Source organism: Perognathus longimembris, chromosome 26 (genome assembly GCF_023159225.1).
Source record: "Perognathus longimembris pacificus isolate PPM17 chromosome 26, ASM2315922v1, whole genome shotgun sequence".
Taxonomy (NCBI): Eukaryota; Metazoa; Chordata; class Mammalia; order Rodentia; family Heteromyidae; genus Perognathus; species Perognathus longimembris.
The window spans coordinates 4774754-4792309 of NC_063186.1; the positions used below are offsets into that span (position 1 = coordinate 4774754).

At 50.2% G+C, this 17556-nt stretch overlaps 1 protein-coding gene across 1 annotated transcript in view; it reads right to left on the reverse strand.

The window, feature by feature from the left end:
- Positions 1-17556, reverse strand: part of Ephb1 (EPH receptor B1) — a 193043-nt gene that overhangs the window by 49301 nt on the left and 126186 nt on the right. Inside the window, exon 5 of the mRNA XM_048334449.1 lies at positions 12561-12896. Coding sequence (XP_048190406.1) covers positions 12561-12896 — 336 coding nt within the window. The remainder of the gene's footprint in view (positions 1-12560; positions 12897-17556) is intronic.

Consider the following 17556-nt stretch of genomic DNA (forward strand, 5'->3'; position numbering starts at 1 on the left):
TCTAAAATATATCATTTTTAGGACTAAGACAAATCTTTAACAGAAACAAAAACACGAATGTGATACGTTGGAACAAAAATGGAAAACCAACAGCAAGAGAAAGTACAGAAATTATATAACCAAGAGTAATATACTTTTGAACGATCAGTGGGTCATGAAAGAAACCGAGTTGAGGGAATAGGAAAAGAAGAAGTAAAAGCATTCCTGTTTGAAAGTGATATCCTTTACTTAAAAGACAACAAAGATCCAGCTGGATTATCGATGAACTCAGCAAACAATCAGGATATAAAAATCAGCATGCAATGAGGGAGAAGGAGGGAAAAGGTGACATTGATCACTCGTGGAACATAAGGAAGAAAAGCCACGAGAGTAGAAAAGAAGTTATCGGGAAAGAGGCTTTCTTCTTTACCAGATATAGGACAAGCAGGGTACAGAAGAAGATAATGAGGGATAAATATGATCAAAATGTGCTCTATTTCTGTATGCAAATGTCACGTGCATTCCACTACTTTGTCTGGAGGACATATCCTAGACATCAGGTCAGTCTTCATAGGCTGAAGGTTTTCCTCGATCTCATTCTTCTTCTTGTCATTCTTCTGCATAAAGCCAACACTGGAAAGTCCACCAGTTGGTCAAATCCCACGCCCGGCCTGCTGTGATCATGGGGACGGAGGAAAGTGAGTCACAGCCTCCCCATCGAAGATCCTGGAGCTGAGTAGGGTCAGACCCTAAAGATCATCAACAACCGGAATCAGCCGGGACCTCCCCAGCACCCAGTTGGCCCACAAGGGGATCCAGGAGAGACTTCCGGTGGATAATAGTCACTCCTGTCTGTGACGCTCAGATTTACAGTGGGCCACGGGGCCTGGTCGGGAACAGCCGTCCCCACGCAGGTCGCTCCCTATGTCGCACATTTTAATTGAGATGGGATTTAGCAACAGGGAGGAAGCCAGAAAGCATTGCTTCTTCCCCCTGCCCCCCCCCCCCCCGAAAGTCAGGAGCAGCTCGCATTCAGCATCCCGCTACCGACGATCCCCTACAGTGATGAATATGGGCTTCTCCTCTTCAAGGGCAAGAGGTTTTATGTGCTAGCAAACCTTCAGACCAAACAGAAAATAAGAAAAGTGAACTGGCGGGGGGGAGGGGGTGGGGGGAAGATGGGCGAGCCCACCAACTTCCCCTCAAGAACTAAGCTGGATGACAGAGACATAGGAAGATTCATTTGAAGGGCCCTTGTGCCCACCACCTGAACACTGACTCCAACAGTCCGTCCTGGCCAATCGTCTTTTCTCCACCACCCTCCATGAAGGAATGGCTTCCCTAAGCATTGGATCTGGCCGGCCCTGCCTGCGAACACAGAGCTTTTCACCGAATTACACGCCCCACTCACTGACAGCAATGAAAACAGGAAAAAAAATTATTCAAGATTATTCAAATTTAGCAAAGAAATATAGGTAAGATGCTTTAAAAAAAATGAAAGGTACAGAGAAAAAAAATCATTTAGTAGCTATTTGGAAAGAAGGTGCTGAAGGCGTAATAAAGACCGGTAGTTCTAAAAAGGAGGTGCTCGGTAAATCTAAACACAATCAAAACTGTCCCGCGGCACTTCTTGGAGAAATAAAGACAGGAGAAGGAAGGCAGGATCCAAACAAGAGTGGGGGGGAAGCAAAGGAGCCCCGAGAAGAAATCCACCAGGGTTCAAGATAGAGTCGGAGCCAGGAGTATCCATCTACGAAGACGGTCTACCCCCCAGTTACAAGTGGGGCTTTAAACAGGTCAGAAGCAAAGTTATGTCAAGCCCCATAGATGATGGCCCCCCCATAAAAAGTTAGTCCGAATCGGAACCCCAAAGTCCGGATGTGAGGAGACCCTTTCATTTAGTTACAGAGTTAGCCATGTCCAAGTTTTCTCCAAGTTTTCTCTTTGCTTTCTTTATTCCCTAAGGGATATTCTCCTCCTCAACAATTAAGCACTTCAGATTCCAAAAGGTGAAAATGAGTTAATGTTCTTTTTTTAAAAAAAAATCTTCTCAAGGACAATTACTAAATTCTAAAGCATTATCTTTGCTTAGTTAGAGATTGCTTCATAATCTCTTAATTGATTTTGGGGGTGGGGGGGTGCCAAAATAATCCTTTAGACAGTTTTAACCGTAAGCCATTGGAGAAGCTAGTAAATGATATTATGACTTATCCTGTTAAAAAAAAAAATTCATTGGTGATGCCAGAAGTTTCTGTAAATAACCCGAAAAAGAAAGTCACGGAGCAAAAGGTAAGTGCACTCAAAGTTAGTCTTTCTGTTGGAGTAAAATGATGGGAGAGGCTCTGCAAATACAACAAAAACAAACGGTTTTAGGGTTCCGCGAACCCCAAGTGGGACTTGTGCTGAGGACATTGTATCACACAGGTCGCGATCGACTTCTGTTTATCTTAGCTCAGGTCTTGGAACGCAGATGGTCCCTGCAGTTTAAGGGACTTCATACCTAAAACTTCCCAGGAGACTCCCAGAAAGAGACTCTCTTACAATAGCCCATGGCAGGCCTCTATTATTCCCGTGATACCCCGTGGTAGGCAGCGGAGGACGGGGGGTAGCTTTCCTCGACCCCTGGCTATTGAGGGGCTCTTCGGCCTACAAAGTGGGTGCCGCTGCACCAGCCTGAGCGGTATAGATCCCAGGCTCGGGGAAACTGCGTTTCCCATCACAGGCGTTGCTCTGTCTAAGGCTATCACGGAACAGGAACGCGAGTCCCTACGTTAGGACGTGTCCCCGTGTTCTGAACTCGGTGCCCCGTGGGGGGGGGGCGGCTGCTCCTTCCCCCACCTGTCAGGCTGGGCACACAACAACCACTCTTAAACCCACCTTCTGGGTGTGCCACGGCTCACCTGTGCAAATACGTGCCCGGGCATAGCTCCCCACGGTGAATGCGAAAAGCAAAGCAGGACGCAAGAGGCAGCTGGATGGAAAGGAATAGAAGATAAGGACCAGACGTCTCCAGAAGACCCACTGGAGCCTCTGGTTAGATTATGTGAGTTTCTAGAAGGATCTAGAAGGCCACGGAATGACTGGCCGGCTTGGGAGTGAAGCTCTGGGAGTGGCCAGTCTTCTTGTGTTGTTTTCTTCTTCGCATGGAACACATCCATAGAAGAAAGTAAAAAAATGTGTAATTCAGTTCAATGCGGCAGGCCTGTTGGCACCAATGGTGAAGAACCACGTGTACACACAGGGCTCTGACACTTCTATTCTGGAAAGGAACTCTGCTGCAGTGGTTCTACTTTGAGAACAGCTTCCTTCCTTCCTCCCTCCCTTCTTTTAAAAAACATTTTGGCAGTTGTGGGGCTTGAACTCAGGGCCTGGGCGCTGACCCTGAGCTTCTTTCGCTCAAAGCTAACGCTAACCACTTGAGCCACAGCTCCACTTCTGGTTTTCTGGTGGTTCACTGGAGATAAGAATGTCATGGACTTTCCTGCCTGGGCTGGCTTTGAACCGTGATCCTCAGATCTCAGCCTCCTGAGAAGCTAGGATGACAGGCGTGAACCACAGGCCCGCCCAGCTCAGAACAGGTTCTTTCTCTGTTGATAAAAATTCATTTCATTGTGCAAATATGCGTGAATTTTACATTAGGAAGCCTGGCTCATTAAATATTTTTGGTGCAGTAACACTTCTGGTCAAAGTAGATTAAACAAATAAGCAATTAGTTTGGAGATTGGGTATGAATACAAAAGCAGAATTAATTCTTTTCTTTTTCTCATTGTTCTCCGGTACTGTGGCTTCTTGCTGGCTTTGGCTCTGGGCTTTGCCTTGAGGTCCCTCTTTGTCCCTCCCCAGGGACAGAGGACTCCTTGGGTTGGAGTTGGCAGCCAAGGGCATTACACGAGGCCATACTGGCCCATCTATTACAGGTTTGGTTCTAAGCCTTAGGGATGTATGCGTGCGTGTGTGTGTGCGTGCGTGTGTGTGTGTGTGTGTGTGTGTGTGTGTGTGTGCATGCCTGGCTGAGTTGCGGGAAGCATTCCCCATTGGCACCGTCCACCTGACCTCGGGGGGTTCTCAACATGTGGTCTCCGAGGAGCCCCACCTCACTCGTGCTTTCCTGACTCAGGAATGGGGTGGCCTAAGGATGGATGGCATGGGGGGGGGTGGTGGGGGGGCGGAGGGCAGTCATCAGTACTCCAGAGTCCTCCCACGTGTGGGAAACTGCTTACCTACCCATCTACAAGCCGGAGATGCGAAGCTCTGGAAGGACATCGGGGTCATTCCGTTTTGTCGACTCTTAAAATTTACGGATTGGGGTGCCATTGTGTGTGTGTGTGTGTGTGTGGTGTTGTGGGGGGGGGAGAGCCCCGAGTTCCCAGCAGGTTAACGCGGAGCCCAAAAGAGCCTGGCCTCCTTTCCAAGGTGGGCGTGGTCTACACTCACTGAGGATGTAGGGCGTGGGGATGGGGGGAGGGGCGTGGGGGGCGGGGAGGAGGCCCCTGACCACGCACTCCTCTCTGCCTCCCTCTAAAGCGCACTCGCCCCCCCCCCCCAAATTCAAGTCCCTGGCTGCTCCGCGTTCTCCGCTCACATGGAGGGGGGCCTCAGCTACTTCCGACTCCTAGGCGCTCACCTCCTTACAGGCTTCCGGTCTCCCTGCACAGGGCAGCGCCTCTGGACTGGGGAACAGCCTGACGGCTGGGACTGTTAAGTCAGCCGATCGGGAGCGGGGGACCTGATGGAAGGGGAGCCGGGAGGGGTGGGGGTCGACTTGAGGAGTATGTCTGATGTGTGTCCTTCCCAGGGGAGCCAGGTAAAGAGGGCGTGCCCACCCAGGCAATCCTCACGTCACCGTTAGTGCAAGCGCACTTTGGACTAGCGCAGAAGAACACCGCCACCACCACACTGGTATTTGGGGGGTGGGGTGGGGGGCAGAGAAGCTTTCGGGGTGCATGACACGGCTCTTGTCCTCCTGATCGCTTATGGGTATTTGTTCTACCTTGATGACCCTGAAGGAAAAAAAAAAGGGGAAGGAAAGAAGGGAGGGAGGGAAAGTAGCGGGGAGGGAGGACGAGGAGGAGGGAGGAGGGAAGGAGGGAGGGAAAGAGGAAGGGAGAAGAGAGGGATGAAGGAAGTGAGAGAGGGAGGGAGGAAGGGGAAGGGGAGAGGGAGAGAAAGAAGAAGGAAAGAGAAATAGAGAGAAAGCAAGATGGGGAAATAGAAAAAGGAAGAGAAAAGGCATCCTTTAAAAGTCCCTATGTCTCATGTCCTGATGTTCGTTCTTAGAAGGAAACTGAGCCCCAGGCCTGGGGCCTTGGCTAAGCCCCCACCCCCCCTTGCACAGGAAAGTGTTTGTGGTCCAGCACTGCCTTTATTTACCCAGAACATCTGATGTGCCTTTTTCCCCCCTCCATCTTTCCCATCCGCTCAGAGAAGATGTTAATTTTCTGAAATTAAACACTTAGCTTGATTACTGTTTTGTTAATTGCCGCATTCAGAAACCCCCGGTGCTCCTGCCTGTTTAGCGCCGATGGTTGCTGTGAAAATGACAGGCGTGGGGTTGGCACGCAGGTGGACAGACAAGACAATGAACCGCCACCCCGGAGGCCCCTCAAGCAGCCGGCTCCAGCAGCCGAGCCGCTGCCAGCAGGGGGCAGGCTAGGGCACGGCGGAGTGGGGGCAGGGTTTCGTGGGGGCGGGGAGGGGAGGGGAGAGATAGGCCACCCAGGAAAGCCCAAGTCTCAGCCAAGTCTCAGGAGGGGATGTAATAAGGGTTGAACGCCAACCTAGCCCCACGGAGAAAGACCCGGATGAAAGGGAGACCAGAGAAGGAAGAGAGAGCATCTATCATTGACCGGATACCCCACTACGCCCAATCGCACCATCTCATCGCCAGCAGCCTTCTCTAGCTCAGTCTTCTATTCCCCGTTGGCGCCGGAGACTAGCATGTGAGCTGGGCGGAAGTGGAGATTTCTCCACGTCCTGTCTGATGATCAGTATCCGTCGGCAAAGAGATTGAACTGGAGCCGTAAGACGCAGATACCCATTGAGCCGACACTTCGGTAAGTGGTAATAAAGATTGTGTCGGGTGAGTGAATGTTTCCTAAATTCAAACAGACCAGCCAGCCCCCTTGGAGTGTGGGTGAATCTCTCTGCATTCCCATGTGGGGGGGTAACAAGACTCAGGGTGCCACAGTAAGCATTATTATCTAGTTGTTGTTGTTTTTCTAGGAGTCTCTGAGGAGAAAGCTCATTGGTCATCTGGCTGCTGTGGGAGGGACTTCTAAGACATTGCCTGTGGATCACCAGGACACAAAGTGATCACCACGCTCTAACGAAACATACTCTGGCACTCATACTTGGGGCCCAAGACTTAGGGACCAAAGACATCTGACATTTTTTTAAATTTTGTTTTGTTGTTTGTTGGTCATGGGGCTTGAGCTGAGGGCCCTGGGTACTGCCCTTGAGCCTTTGAGAAGAGTCTCACAGACTTTCCTGCCTGGGCTGGCTTCGAAACACCATCCTCAGATCTCAGCCTCCTGGGTTGCTAGGATGACGGGCGCGAGCCACCAGCGCCTGGTTGTGAATGTTTTGCTAAGGTTCCCCGAGCTTTGTGCTGTGTAGCTCTTCGCCCATGGATCTAGTTTTAGGTGAGCTTATCATTGATGGAAAACCCCAAGGCTGTAGAGACCGGAATCTACAACACTGGTCTGAAGCAAGACCACCACCTCAGCCCCACCAATAATAACAAAGTGGTCTCCCAGAGCCCGGTCCTTTCTGAAGCTATGACGTACCTCCTCGACGCCAGGGTTTTAGGAAACGGTAAAAATAACCTTTCTAGAACAAACACGGAGAAAACAGCAAAGAAATGAGCTATGAAATTGAATTAAGAACAGTGAAAAATCTCATTTGCCTAAGTTTTTCTTTTAATCTTTCTGTAGTCACTTCAATAAAAGTTTGCTTTAAAGTCATCCCAGTCTTTTTATAAAGTTCTGCTTCAATCTCTTCTCTGCTCTGAAACAAATTTTCCCCGCTAATTTCCAACGAGACCAACCTTGAAAAATGAACTGGTTCCCAGCATATGGGAATCTTAACACTCTACATTTTTTCCCCTTACAGGCAGCGTGTAATATTGTTTTAATATTTAATTTTGAGATTTACATAATATCTTTCCTCCAAAGAGCTCAATATATTGCAATATCATAAATTCCTTTTCATATTCAAAGATTATTCTTTATGCATGCAAATACTATATTTAACCAAGGAATAATGCAAATTAGGCGATGAATTCCAAGGAAATCGATGGCCTAGGTAATTCTTTCGTAGGGGAAAGAGTGTATCAGAGTGACCTTAATTGTCTAAGAACTTCAAACAGGCCTTTAAAATGGACAATCAGTAGGGCTTGTGACTATTCACAGAAACGGGACAGTTTTGTTTTTTTTTTTTTTCAAAAGATGATATTAAGTAATGGGTTGTATCTGTGTGTATACGCGAGGAATAGAACTCCACACGCGGTTGGCTCAGGAGGCCATACATGAATTGTGCATGATAGAAATGTCGGCTATAAATGGCGCCGATGGAGTTCCCGCACAAGGGTGGAGAGGTGTTGCTTTTCCACACGGGGAGGGACACGCTATGTGGTCAGCTCACGGGAATGCAGACTTGCCCCTCGCCCCGTCTTTTGGTACCTAATCCTCTCGGCACAGGATGGACGAACGGATCCCTGTTGCTCATCAGATACGGAGGAGGCCAGTCCCGAAGAAAGAGGCTGAGAAGCGTGGGAAGGAAATCAGCCCAGGGAGGCGAAGTGCCGCAAATTGCTCCCCGACTCTGGCCATATTCTCGGGAACGATGCTAATCTCGAGAGATTTTCCCTCCTCCCCATCCACTGTCCTATTTGACACTTATTTGTCACAGAAGTAGGTGTCATGGTTCTCATTGTACAGTCAAGAAATGAGGGATTATGGCAATTAAGTGAACTTTGCACGGGTCCTGTAAAGAGCAGAGAGGGAAACCAACCCCAGGAATCTAATCTCCCCGCCATAAGTGAGGAAGTTCCTGGGAGAATCGGCTTAGCCCTCCAACCCAGGCCCCGATCCAGAATTAAACCTGTTTGGCTCTCAAGTGCTTAAAAATGTATTTTTCTCCCCCAATCAGTTGTCAATCGTTTAAATCTGGATTTTTTTTTCCACCTTATGAAATCAGGCAGTTCTGGGTATGACTACACTTCACTCGCTGGAACAGAGCAGTGACTATGTCTGTCTGTGATGTCAGTTTCCTGCGATTCCTACCCGTCTGTATTGCCTTACGCCTGGTCCTGCTTGCTTCCTTTCCATTTATCTATCTGGCCTCGTGGGCCTCTGAGTTCATTCTCTCTGGCTTGGACAATTCCAAGGCATGTTTTGGTATGATTCATCTTTTTTTTTTTTTCTTCCAAGATCTCCTCTTGGGCACCCCCCTCCCTCCCTCCCCCTTCCCGCCCTGCTAACTCTGATGCTCTGAGTCTAGCTGGCAGAAGAGAGAACTGAAGTTTGTCCTTCACTTAATTCTCTCTGACAGCCCGATGACGAAGCCATCGCTCTGAATCTGGGGCCAGGTGCCAGCGACTGACTGTGGGAATCAGTGGCGATAACAACCTCTTCTCTGCAGATCACTTGGTCACTGGAACAGAGAGAGAGAGAGTTCCACCTCAGCCGGTCCATTTCTAAGGCAGGCATTGGTATTCAGCGCAAGGAGGAGGCCCCCGAGACCTCACGGAGATTCCAGCCTGCATAATTCATGACCAACCCCTGACCGAAGATGATGGACATTTTTTTGACAACTAATAATGGCCCAGCTATGTGGCAATAGCTTAGAGAGAGCTTATAAATGACATGTTCCACCGTAATGTGAGGGTTTTTTGGTGTTTTTTCCTTTTTTTTTTATCAGTTTGAGGATAAAATAACCACAAACCTGAGTTTGAAACCCAGGAACAATATTTTCTGGTTAGTAAGGGGCTGGGAAAATTCTACACGTACCCTGGATCCTGATTTCTTCACCTGTCCTTTCCTATCCTCACCAAGGAATTTTCTAGGTGGCGGGCACACTGTTGGTGCTCAGAAATGGTGGGAGTGTATATATATATATATTTGCCATGGCCTGGAGCCTTGGTAACAATCGACTCTGCACATTTTCCAAATTACACAAGGCCTTTGAGTGTCACGCCTAGGCTGGAGTCATGATGGCAGATGGAGACTGTAAATCCAAAGCAACACAGAGATTCCACCTCACCCCAGCTGGAATGGTTGTTCTCAAGAAAACTAACAACAAACTCTGGCAAGGCTATGGCCCAAAGGGAATTCTATTGCACTGTGGGTGGGAACGTAAACTGGTTCAACCACTTTGGAAAGCAGTAAGGAGTTTCCTCAAAAAACCGAAGATAGAACCACCCTACGACCCAGCAATTCCACAACTGAGCATTTATCCAATAGAGCACAAACGAAGCCACACTAAAACTACCAGTGCAACCATGTTCACTGCAGTACTATTCACCACAGCCAAGATATGGAATCAGCCCAGGTGCCCCACAGTGGATGAATGGATCAAGAAAATGTGATATATGTATGCATACACACACACACACACACACACACACACACACACACACGCACGCACGCACACGATTTCTACTCCTCCATCTGAAAGAATGATACTGCATTATTCATAAGGAAATAGAAAGACTTGGGGAAAAATTATATTTAGTAAAGCCAGACCCAGAGAAACAAAGGCTGTGTGGTTTCCCTCATGTGTGGTAGATAGAATTTGTCTATAAATCTACAAGTAAATACACTGAGTGGTATACTAGTGGATACAAATGAATTAACTGAAGTCCAGTAGACCCTACTAAGAGCTCAAATAGTGTAATTCTTTAGAAAGAAGAAGTAGAAACCAATAAAAGAAGTACCAGAGAATGAGAAGGGGGGGTGTAGCCAAGGAGACGAGGCGGATAAATGGTGAGAGGGGAGGATGCAGCCAAGAATTCCATTGTACATATCACACAATCATGCTTGCTTCTGAGTGCAGAGCCCGGTGACCTGAATGACAATTAAAGAACCTCCAAACTCTCTTCCTCGGTCATTACACCCAGGAAAAATTTATTTTTAGGGTCTATAAAATGGGGATCCCAGAGGGATTCCCCACATTGAAGGTGGGCAGAAACATCCTCCAATCCTAGATGCCCTAGGCTTCCTTTCCCCTTAGATTCTCCGGTATCTTTGTAAGCCTCTGCTTCCTCATCTGGGAAACATCGTTGGCTAGTTACGAAGACAAAACGAGAGCACACCTTCCAGAATTCTTTGTGAACGTTCAGGGCAAATACATACCGGGGGACAGCTCTAACAATCACCCGTGGTCCCTCCCACTCTGGGGTCCCACCCAACAATATCCAACCATTCCAGAGTTAGAGCTGTTTTAGGGACAGAGTAGGCACTCCATAAACTCTCCTAGGCTGACTTCATGACTGGCTGCTATGGGTCAAATTGTCTACCAGCCATCCACGACCATATGGACCAAACACGAGGACAGGAGAGGCCAGGAGAAGGAGGCTCTGTGGACCTCACGGGATGTCGCTGAGTTTAGGGGCTGTCCAGGAAGGCCTTAGACAATTCACAATGCATGACCTTTTTGACCGCACCACCCACAAGAAATTGCAATCCTCCTTCTGGTTGATGCTAAGCTTTCTGAGTTACCCAAAGGGGAACTGGAAGGTGGTAACGCGGGCTTCTGTTACAAGGCTGCAAGAGGAGGGCTTCAAGGCCTGTTAGAAGGAGAACAGAGGATGCGAGGTGTGTTTGAGGCAGGCATGGAAACTGGTGTCTTGAACCGGTGGTAACACGGGGCCCCTTGCTGGTCCTTACACTCCCTGGCAGCCTGGGAACACGCCAGGCGGATGGGCAGGCTCAGGAGTGGCAGGGTATGGGAAGGGAGGGGAAAAAGTAAAGAGCAAACTGATCTAAGTGGCAGGTTTATTCACACATGCTGAGAGAGAGAGAAAGAGAGAGAGGGAGAAGAGGGAGAGGGGGAGGGAGAGAGAGAAAGAAAGAGAGAGGGTGGGGGTGGGGGAGAGAGAAAAGACAGCTAAGCCCAGCATAACATGACAGCCTGGCAGGATTGTTATTCCCAGAAGCTGGGACACTAAAATATTTCCGCCAGTTTTCTGCCTTGGGCTCTCCGAGGGAAGCGCCGCGGGCAGGGCCGGGGCGGGCCGTGTGCTCCGTGTCACGCACCGACTCCGTGTCACGCACCGACGGCCATTCCTTTGTCTCCATGGTGCCGGGGCCGTGGCCACCAGCTGGAAGTTTCTACACGCTTGCCCTTATTTTCCCCCCACTATACATGCGTGCGTGTAAACACGTGACCACGCACACACAAACACACCGCACGCATGCGTGTGCGCACACGCACGCACACACACACACACATGCACACACAACACAGCCATCTGGACAGCTATGCTTTCCCATCACACCTTTTTTTTTTTTTTCCTTCTCAGTTCTGACAGCTGAACCCCCCCCTCCCCGCCCCCCCAAGAATCATCTGTCATCAAAGATGCCTGGTATTGAAGGAGGCTGAGCGAGTCCAGGGACGGGGCGAGGGGGGAGAGGAAAGGATGGAGGGGAGAAGGGGGGAGGTCAAGAAGAGAGGAGAGGCACCGTGGTATAAAAACAGAGAGAGGGAGAGAGAGAGAGAGAGAGAGAGGAAGAGAGAGAGAGATTTAGCTCCTGCTATTCAACTAACAAGCCGTCCATCTAGGGTTTGCTGATTGGAAAAAAAACCTATAATTCCAGGTAAGATCAGAGTCCGCGGCCCCTGACCTCCACTGCGTGCAGACGGGACGGGCCTCTGCCTCCACAGCGCGCGTACGCACGCCCGGGGCGGGGTGGGGGTGGGGGGGTGGGGAGGGGGTCTCGGCACCCGATGCTCAGAACGCACCGGTTGCGAGGCGGTGGACAGCGGGCAGGAGAAGAGATGAGAAGAGCAAGAGATACACGGGGAGGAGAAGAGCGCGCGTGCGGGCGGCGTGCTCCACCGCCCTGAATGCGAGGTCGCTGGGAGATTCTTTTTTGTGTGTGTGTGCACCTGGAGCTTGAACTCAAGGCCTGAGCACTGTCCCTGGCTTCTTTCTTGAGCCGCAGCGCCATTTCTGGCTTTTTCTATATAGGTGGTGCTGAGGAATGGAACCCAGGGCTCCATGGACGCAAGGCAGGCGCTCTACCACTAGGCCATGTTCCCAGCTTAACGTGAGGTCTCTGTAACACTGTAGCACGCACGTGCAAGCCACGAGGGAAAGATTCACTCTTGAGAAACAGAGGTTTCATTGAGAAAAAAAGAAAAACCACAAGCGAAACAACCCACGGAGACAGCGCGGCCTTTCGCGTATGATTTCGGGGCACTTTGAGCTTTCCCTTCTGAAGTCCTTCCTCTCGAAGTCTGACGATGGCCGTCCACCCCTCCAGCTGTCCCTCCTCCCCTCTGTCTTTCCAGCTGTCTGTCCATCCCGAGAGGCCCCAGCCGCCCAAGAGCACAAGGAACGCAGCGGCGTCCGGGCTTACCGGCCTGGTTGGTGGTGATGTTGACCGACACGTGCTGCGGGGGGAAGGGGCTCTTGCCGGAGACCCCGTTGACGGCCTGGATGTCGAAGGTGTAGGGGGTGTGGGCCCAGAGGCTGCTGATGGAGACGCGGCACTGGGTCAGGCCCAGCTGCTGGGGCACAAACTCCACGTTGTCGTCGCACCGGGAGCAGCTGCGGCGGTCCGCCCGGCACTTCTTGCAGATGATGTTGTAGGTCACGTCATCCCGTCCGCCCGTCTCCCTCGGGGGGTTCCACTCCAAGATGATGGACGTCTCGTTGACGATGGAGATGACGTTTCGGGGACCCGAGGGGACGCCTGAAGGGAGACAAAGAGGAGGCGCATGAAGCTGGCCAACTCCCCGGCCTCTCTGGCCTGCTGCCGGGGACCCGATCGCTTTCATCATGTCCCTTCCCCTTCTTGAACCACACTGCCATGCTCGGCTCCGGAGCCAGGCACCGGAGCCGTCATCCTAGCTACTCAGCAGGCTGAGATCGGAGGATCGTGGCTCAGCTGGGGGCAGAAAAGTCCACGAGAATCTGATCTCCAATCCCGCCAGCAAAAAAAGCTAGCAGTAAAGCTCGAGTGGTAGAGCGCTAGCCTTGAGTTGAAAGCCAAGTAGGAGGATGAGGCACTGGATTCAAGCCACAGTGCCAGCACAAGACACACACACACACACAACCAAGAATCCCACTAGGGGGACTGGGGATATGGCCTAGTGGCAAGAGTGCTTGCCTCGTATACATGAAGCCCTGGGTTCGATTCCCCAGCACCACATATACAGAAAACGGCCAGAAGTGTCACTGTGGCTCAAGTGGCAGAGTGCTAGCCTTGAGCAAGAAGAAGCCAGGGACAGTGCTCAGGCCCTGAGTCCAAGCCCAGGACTGGCCAAAAAAAAAAAAAAAAGAATCCCACTAGGCAGGCAGGGTAATCGCCATGAGGGATACAACAGCTTACAGAGGAAGCTGGCTACCGACGGCGTGGTGTGTAAGAAATGAAGCCAGTGTGGAAAGCCAGACGGGTCGCGGCGAGGCTCTCCAGAGTCTCTGCCCCCTTCCTGCACACCAGCCAGGCTCACTGGGACACAGGGACACAGCGATCCTTGGTGGCCCCATAGAACTGGAAATGGCTTCGTCACTCTGGAAAGCTAGTGACTTAGTAGGAGAGAAGACGTCACAGCGCATACTGGCAGGGCCGGGTATTTTCGGATGAAGTTAGAGGAGCAATCTCTAAGAACAGGATGGGTGCCTCAGGGTCCCAAACGCAAGCCTTGCATCTCCTCAATGCCTAACGAATGAATGGAAATGAGTTTTGTCTAGAAGCAGAAGCTGCCTCCTCCTCTTCCTCCTCCTCCTCCTCTTTTCCCTCCCTCAATCTCCAATGGCAGGCTTGCCGGAGCAGCAGCTCCAGGTAGTAATGCATTCAGCATTCACACATGTGACCATCGCCAGCTGAACGGAGACATGTGTAAAGTGGTTCATGCTGGAGACAGGAATCAAATGCCAACACACAGAAGCAGGGAATAACAACAAGGTCGGGGGGGTGGGGGGGGGCGGGAAGGGGCACCGGGGAAAGATTCGGCGTTGAATCAGGCCCTGGCAAGCAGCTGGAGCAGCAAGAAAATATTAAATTGGCTTCTATTAAAACATGAAAGAAAATCAGTACTGTACTATATAAAGCCCATTAGGTCCGAGCTAAAAGCACAGTGCTCATACACGTGGGTGACAGGGAAGAATTCATGAAGGCTTTTTTTTTTTTAATTTACTGAAGTCTTGCAAACAGCATTTAAAAATTCTGCCCATGGCTGAGAAGTATGGGGAATGGGCTTTGACGGGGTCAGTCCGGCCTCACTTCAGACGGGGCAATTCGTCATCACTCTTAGTTGGCCAAGGCCTGCCTTGAACACCTCTGTCCTCCATAGACCAGTGACATTCCTCTCTCAAGCTCCCAGCCGTCAACTCTCAGCTCACTGTGTGTGTGTGTGTGTGTGTATGTGTGCACGCCAGTCTTGGGGCTTGAACTCAGGGCCTAAGCACTGTCCCTAAATTTCTTTGGCTCAAGGCTAGTGTTTTGTCTTCTTCCTGCCTTCTTTCCTTCCTTCTCTCTTCCTTCCTTCTCTGTATTCTTCCTTCTACCTTTTTTAAATTTGTATTTTTTTGCACATACTCCTTAAAAAAATCTTCCTTGCACTCTTCCAGGCCCTTGAAAGGCAGAAAACAACAATAACAACAGGACTGGCCATCTTCCAGTACCATGGAGTCTGTTTCTCCACAACAGAAACACAGGGAGAAATGAAGTCATTTCAGGTAAGAATAAGTGCTATATGAGGTAGAACCTTCCTGGCCCTGGAATGCCTCCGGGCATTGCCGAGGTCTATTCCTCATTCCCAGAAGGCGGGCTCCGGATCTGACCAGACAGGGCTTCGGCCGGGGTAGAACACAATGCCGACTCCGAGTGCCTGTGCTCTAGTGTTCTCAAGAGATGAGCACAGTCCCGCAGGCAGGCTGACTAGCCTCTCGCCCGCCGGCATGAAGAGCCTGACCCTGGCACGTCTGGCCTGTGTCTAAACCTCCCTAGAGCAAGGTGCTGGGGCTACTTTCTGCCCCGGTGGTCATTACAGCTAGGTTTACTCGTTGCAGAGACTATCAATCAGTCCATAACCTGGGGCCCAGCAACATCCTCAGGAAGAAGACAAAAAATAAATAAATAAAGGGGAGGAGAGAGAACGGGAGGAAGACAATCTGCTCTCTCCTCATCCACAAAAGCCCCTGGTGACTGCCTGGCAGGACTGGGCACCGTGGATTCCTTGTCTGAGCTCCCTGTTCTCACAGCTGCTTCCTCCTTTTTCTTAATTACACACAGACAGGCTTTTTTTTTTTTTTGAAGCCTGTCTGATCTGTTGCCACGGTTACTACTGATGAACATATTCTGTGAAGAGGGCTGGGGAAATCCAGTCCCGTTAAAGGATGGAAGTGTGGGGGGGGGGGGAGGGTAGGGAGTGCTGAGCTGTGATTTTCCACTTGGAGCAGGAGGGGCCATTGGGAGAGGGGGGTCTGATTTCTGGGGACAGACCCTCCAAAATCTTGCAGGAGTGCCCAAGTGTGGTCAGAGCCGCAGGGGACATGGTTGTCATGGTGGCTTCAATGGGTTAAAGAAGGTCCCTCTGGAGCCACAGTGAAGCCCCAAGTGTTGCTATCTTGGGATAGAATCTTCCTGAATCTTAATCTGATTTTTGGCCACAAGTTTAAAAAAGAAAAAGAAAAGAATGGAGAGGCAGAGTGGGTGGCAGGAAGCAGGAGAGGATATTTGTAGGCATTAAGTTGGCATTAAAACACTCTTGGGTAATCAAGGGCGGGGGGGGGGAATCTGCCAAAGATTGGTAAGCCCCCAAAGCAAATTCCTTTGTTGGGAGTCTTCATAAAGTCAACCTTCCAGGCTCAGAATTCAGAAATGAATTCCACATTGCCACAAGGTACCAGGAAGGCTGGTCTTGCTAACTTGTGCACTGCTATTGCCACAATAGAACTCTTAGACACACACACACACACACACACACACACACACACACACACACCATGGGGAACTGGTGAGGATGGTGAGTAATAATGAAGTAATACCGTCCTGGGAGACCCCTCCCGGGGTTGTATGATGGGACAAAGATGACCTCCTCCCACCCACAGACGCATTGCAATCTTTGCACAACTCAAGAGAAAATCTGCTAAAAAAGCAAGAAGGCTTCATTCAGATAAAGTGAGCAGGTACTCAAAGACACACACCGTTGTGCAGCCCAGGGGTGCATTCACAGTCCCCCTGAAACCCAGCCCCAACCTCCCCCTCCTAGAAGATGACAGCAACCCAGCTGACTGTTCTTGAACAAGTCTCATCTGAAAAAAAAAAAAAAGATAGTTCTGAAGGAAAAGAAAAAAAATTAATGAGATAATACATCCAAATTGTGTAGCCGTGGTTGATAAACAGAGGAATTAAGTCACGTCAGTTGCTATTATTAACAGTATTAGTATTATGATTACTAGAGCATCTGGAACCCACACATCTAATTAAGATTGATCTATCTCAACCACTCTTTCCATTAGCAGACCTTTGTATCCACAATCGTGTTGAGCCTAGTGAGGTTATGGAAACCACCTACGTTGGGGAGCTCAGATGCAGGCCCCTCCCCCACATCTGCGGGAGGAAGCGGGGACTGTGCACACACATGCTTAAGGATCCATCGCAGCCGTGTGGGCAAAGGAAACGTGATACCCAGGGGTCACGTCTGTAAGGAGGGGGCCACACTTAGAGAGAGACACATCTTGGGGGTTCTCTGTTCCAGTCTGTACACCCCAGGGAACCGAGTCCCAGAAATGATATCCAAGAAAGGCACAGGGCCGCATCTACCCAATGGTTCTAACCCCTGGGCTTGTGATTTCGGTGTGGTACCTTACTTCTCTGCTTTCTGGTTTTCTAAGAGGAGGCGTGACTTGGACAAGGTGTCTTTATTTGTCCTTCATAATCTGGGGCTGAAACTCAGGGCCCCACGCTTGCTTTGAGGCCAGAGCAGTCTATGTTTCTATGTCTGTGTCTGTCTGTCTCTCCTCTCTATGTCTCTCTCTCTCTCTCTCTCTCTCTCTCTCTCTCTCCACTTCTGGCTTCTTGCTGATGAATTGCAGACGAGTCTCTTGGATTTGTTTACCCACACTCAGACCCTCGGAGCTCAGCCTCCAGAGTCACCAGTTGTCATCACTCTCTTCTTTCTGATGTTCCCTGTAGGAATCTGTTCCAGCAGGACGCACCAGCTAGATCCCTCATTTTGGAGAGCTGCTCCTTGCCCGCACCACCTCTAAGTTCCTACAATCTCTCCCATCATCCTCACGCCTAATGTCACTCTCTGCCTTCTCCTCTCTACCACCCATTAATCTTCAGTCCACATTGTGGAACACAGTCAACTTCCCGGACTGTAATGCTGACTCTTCTCTTATGT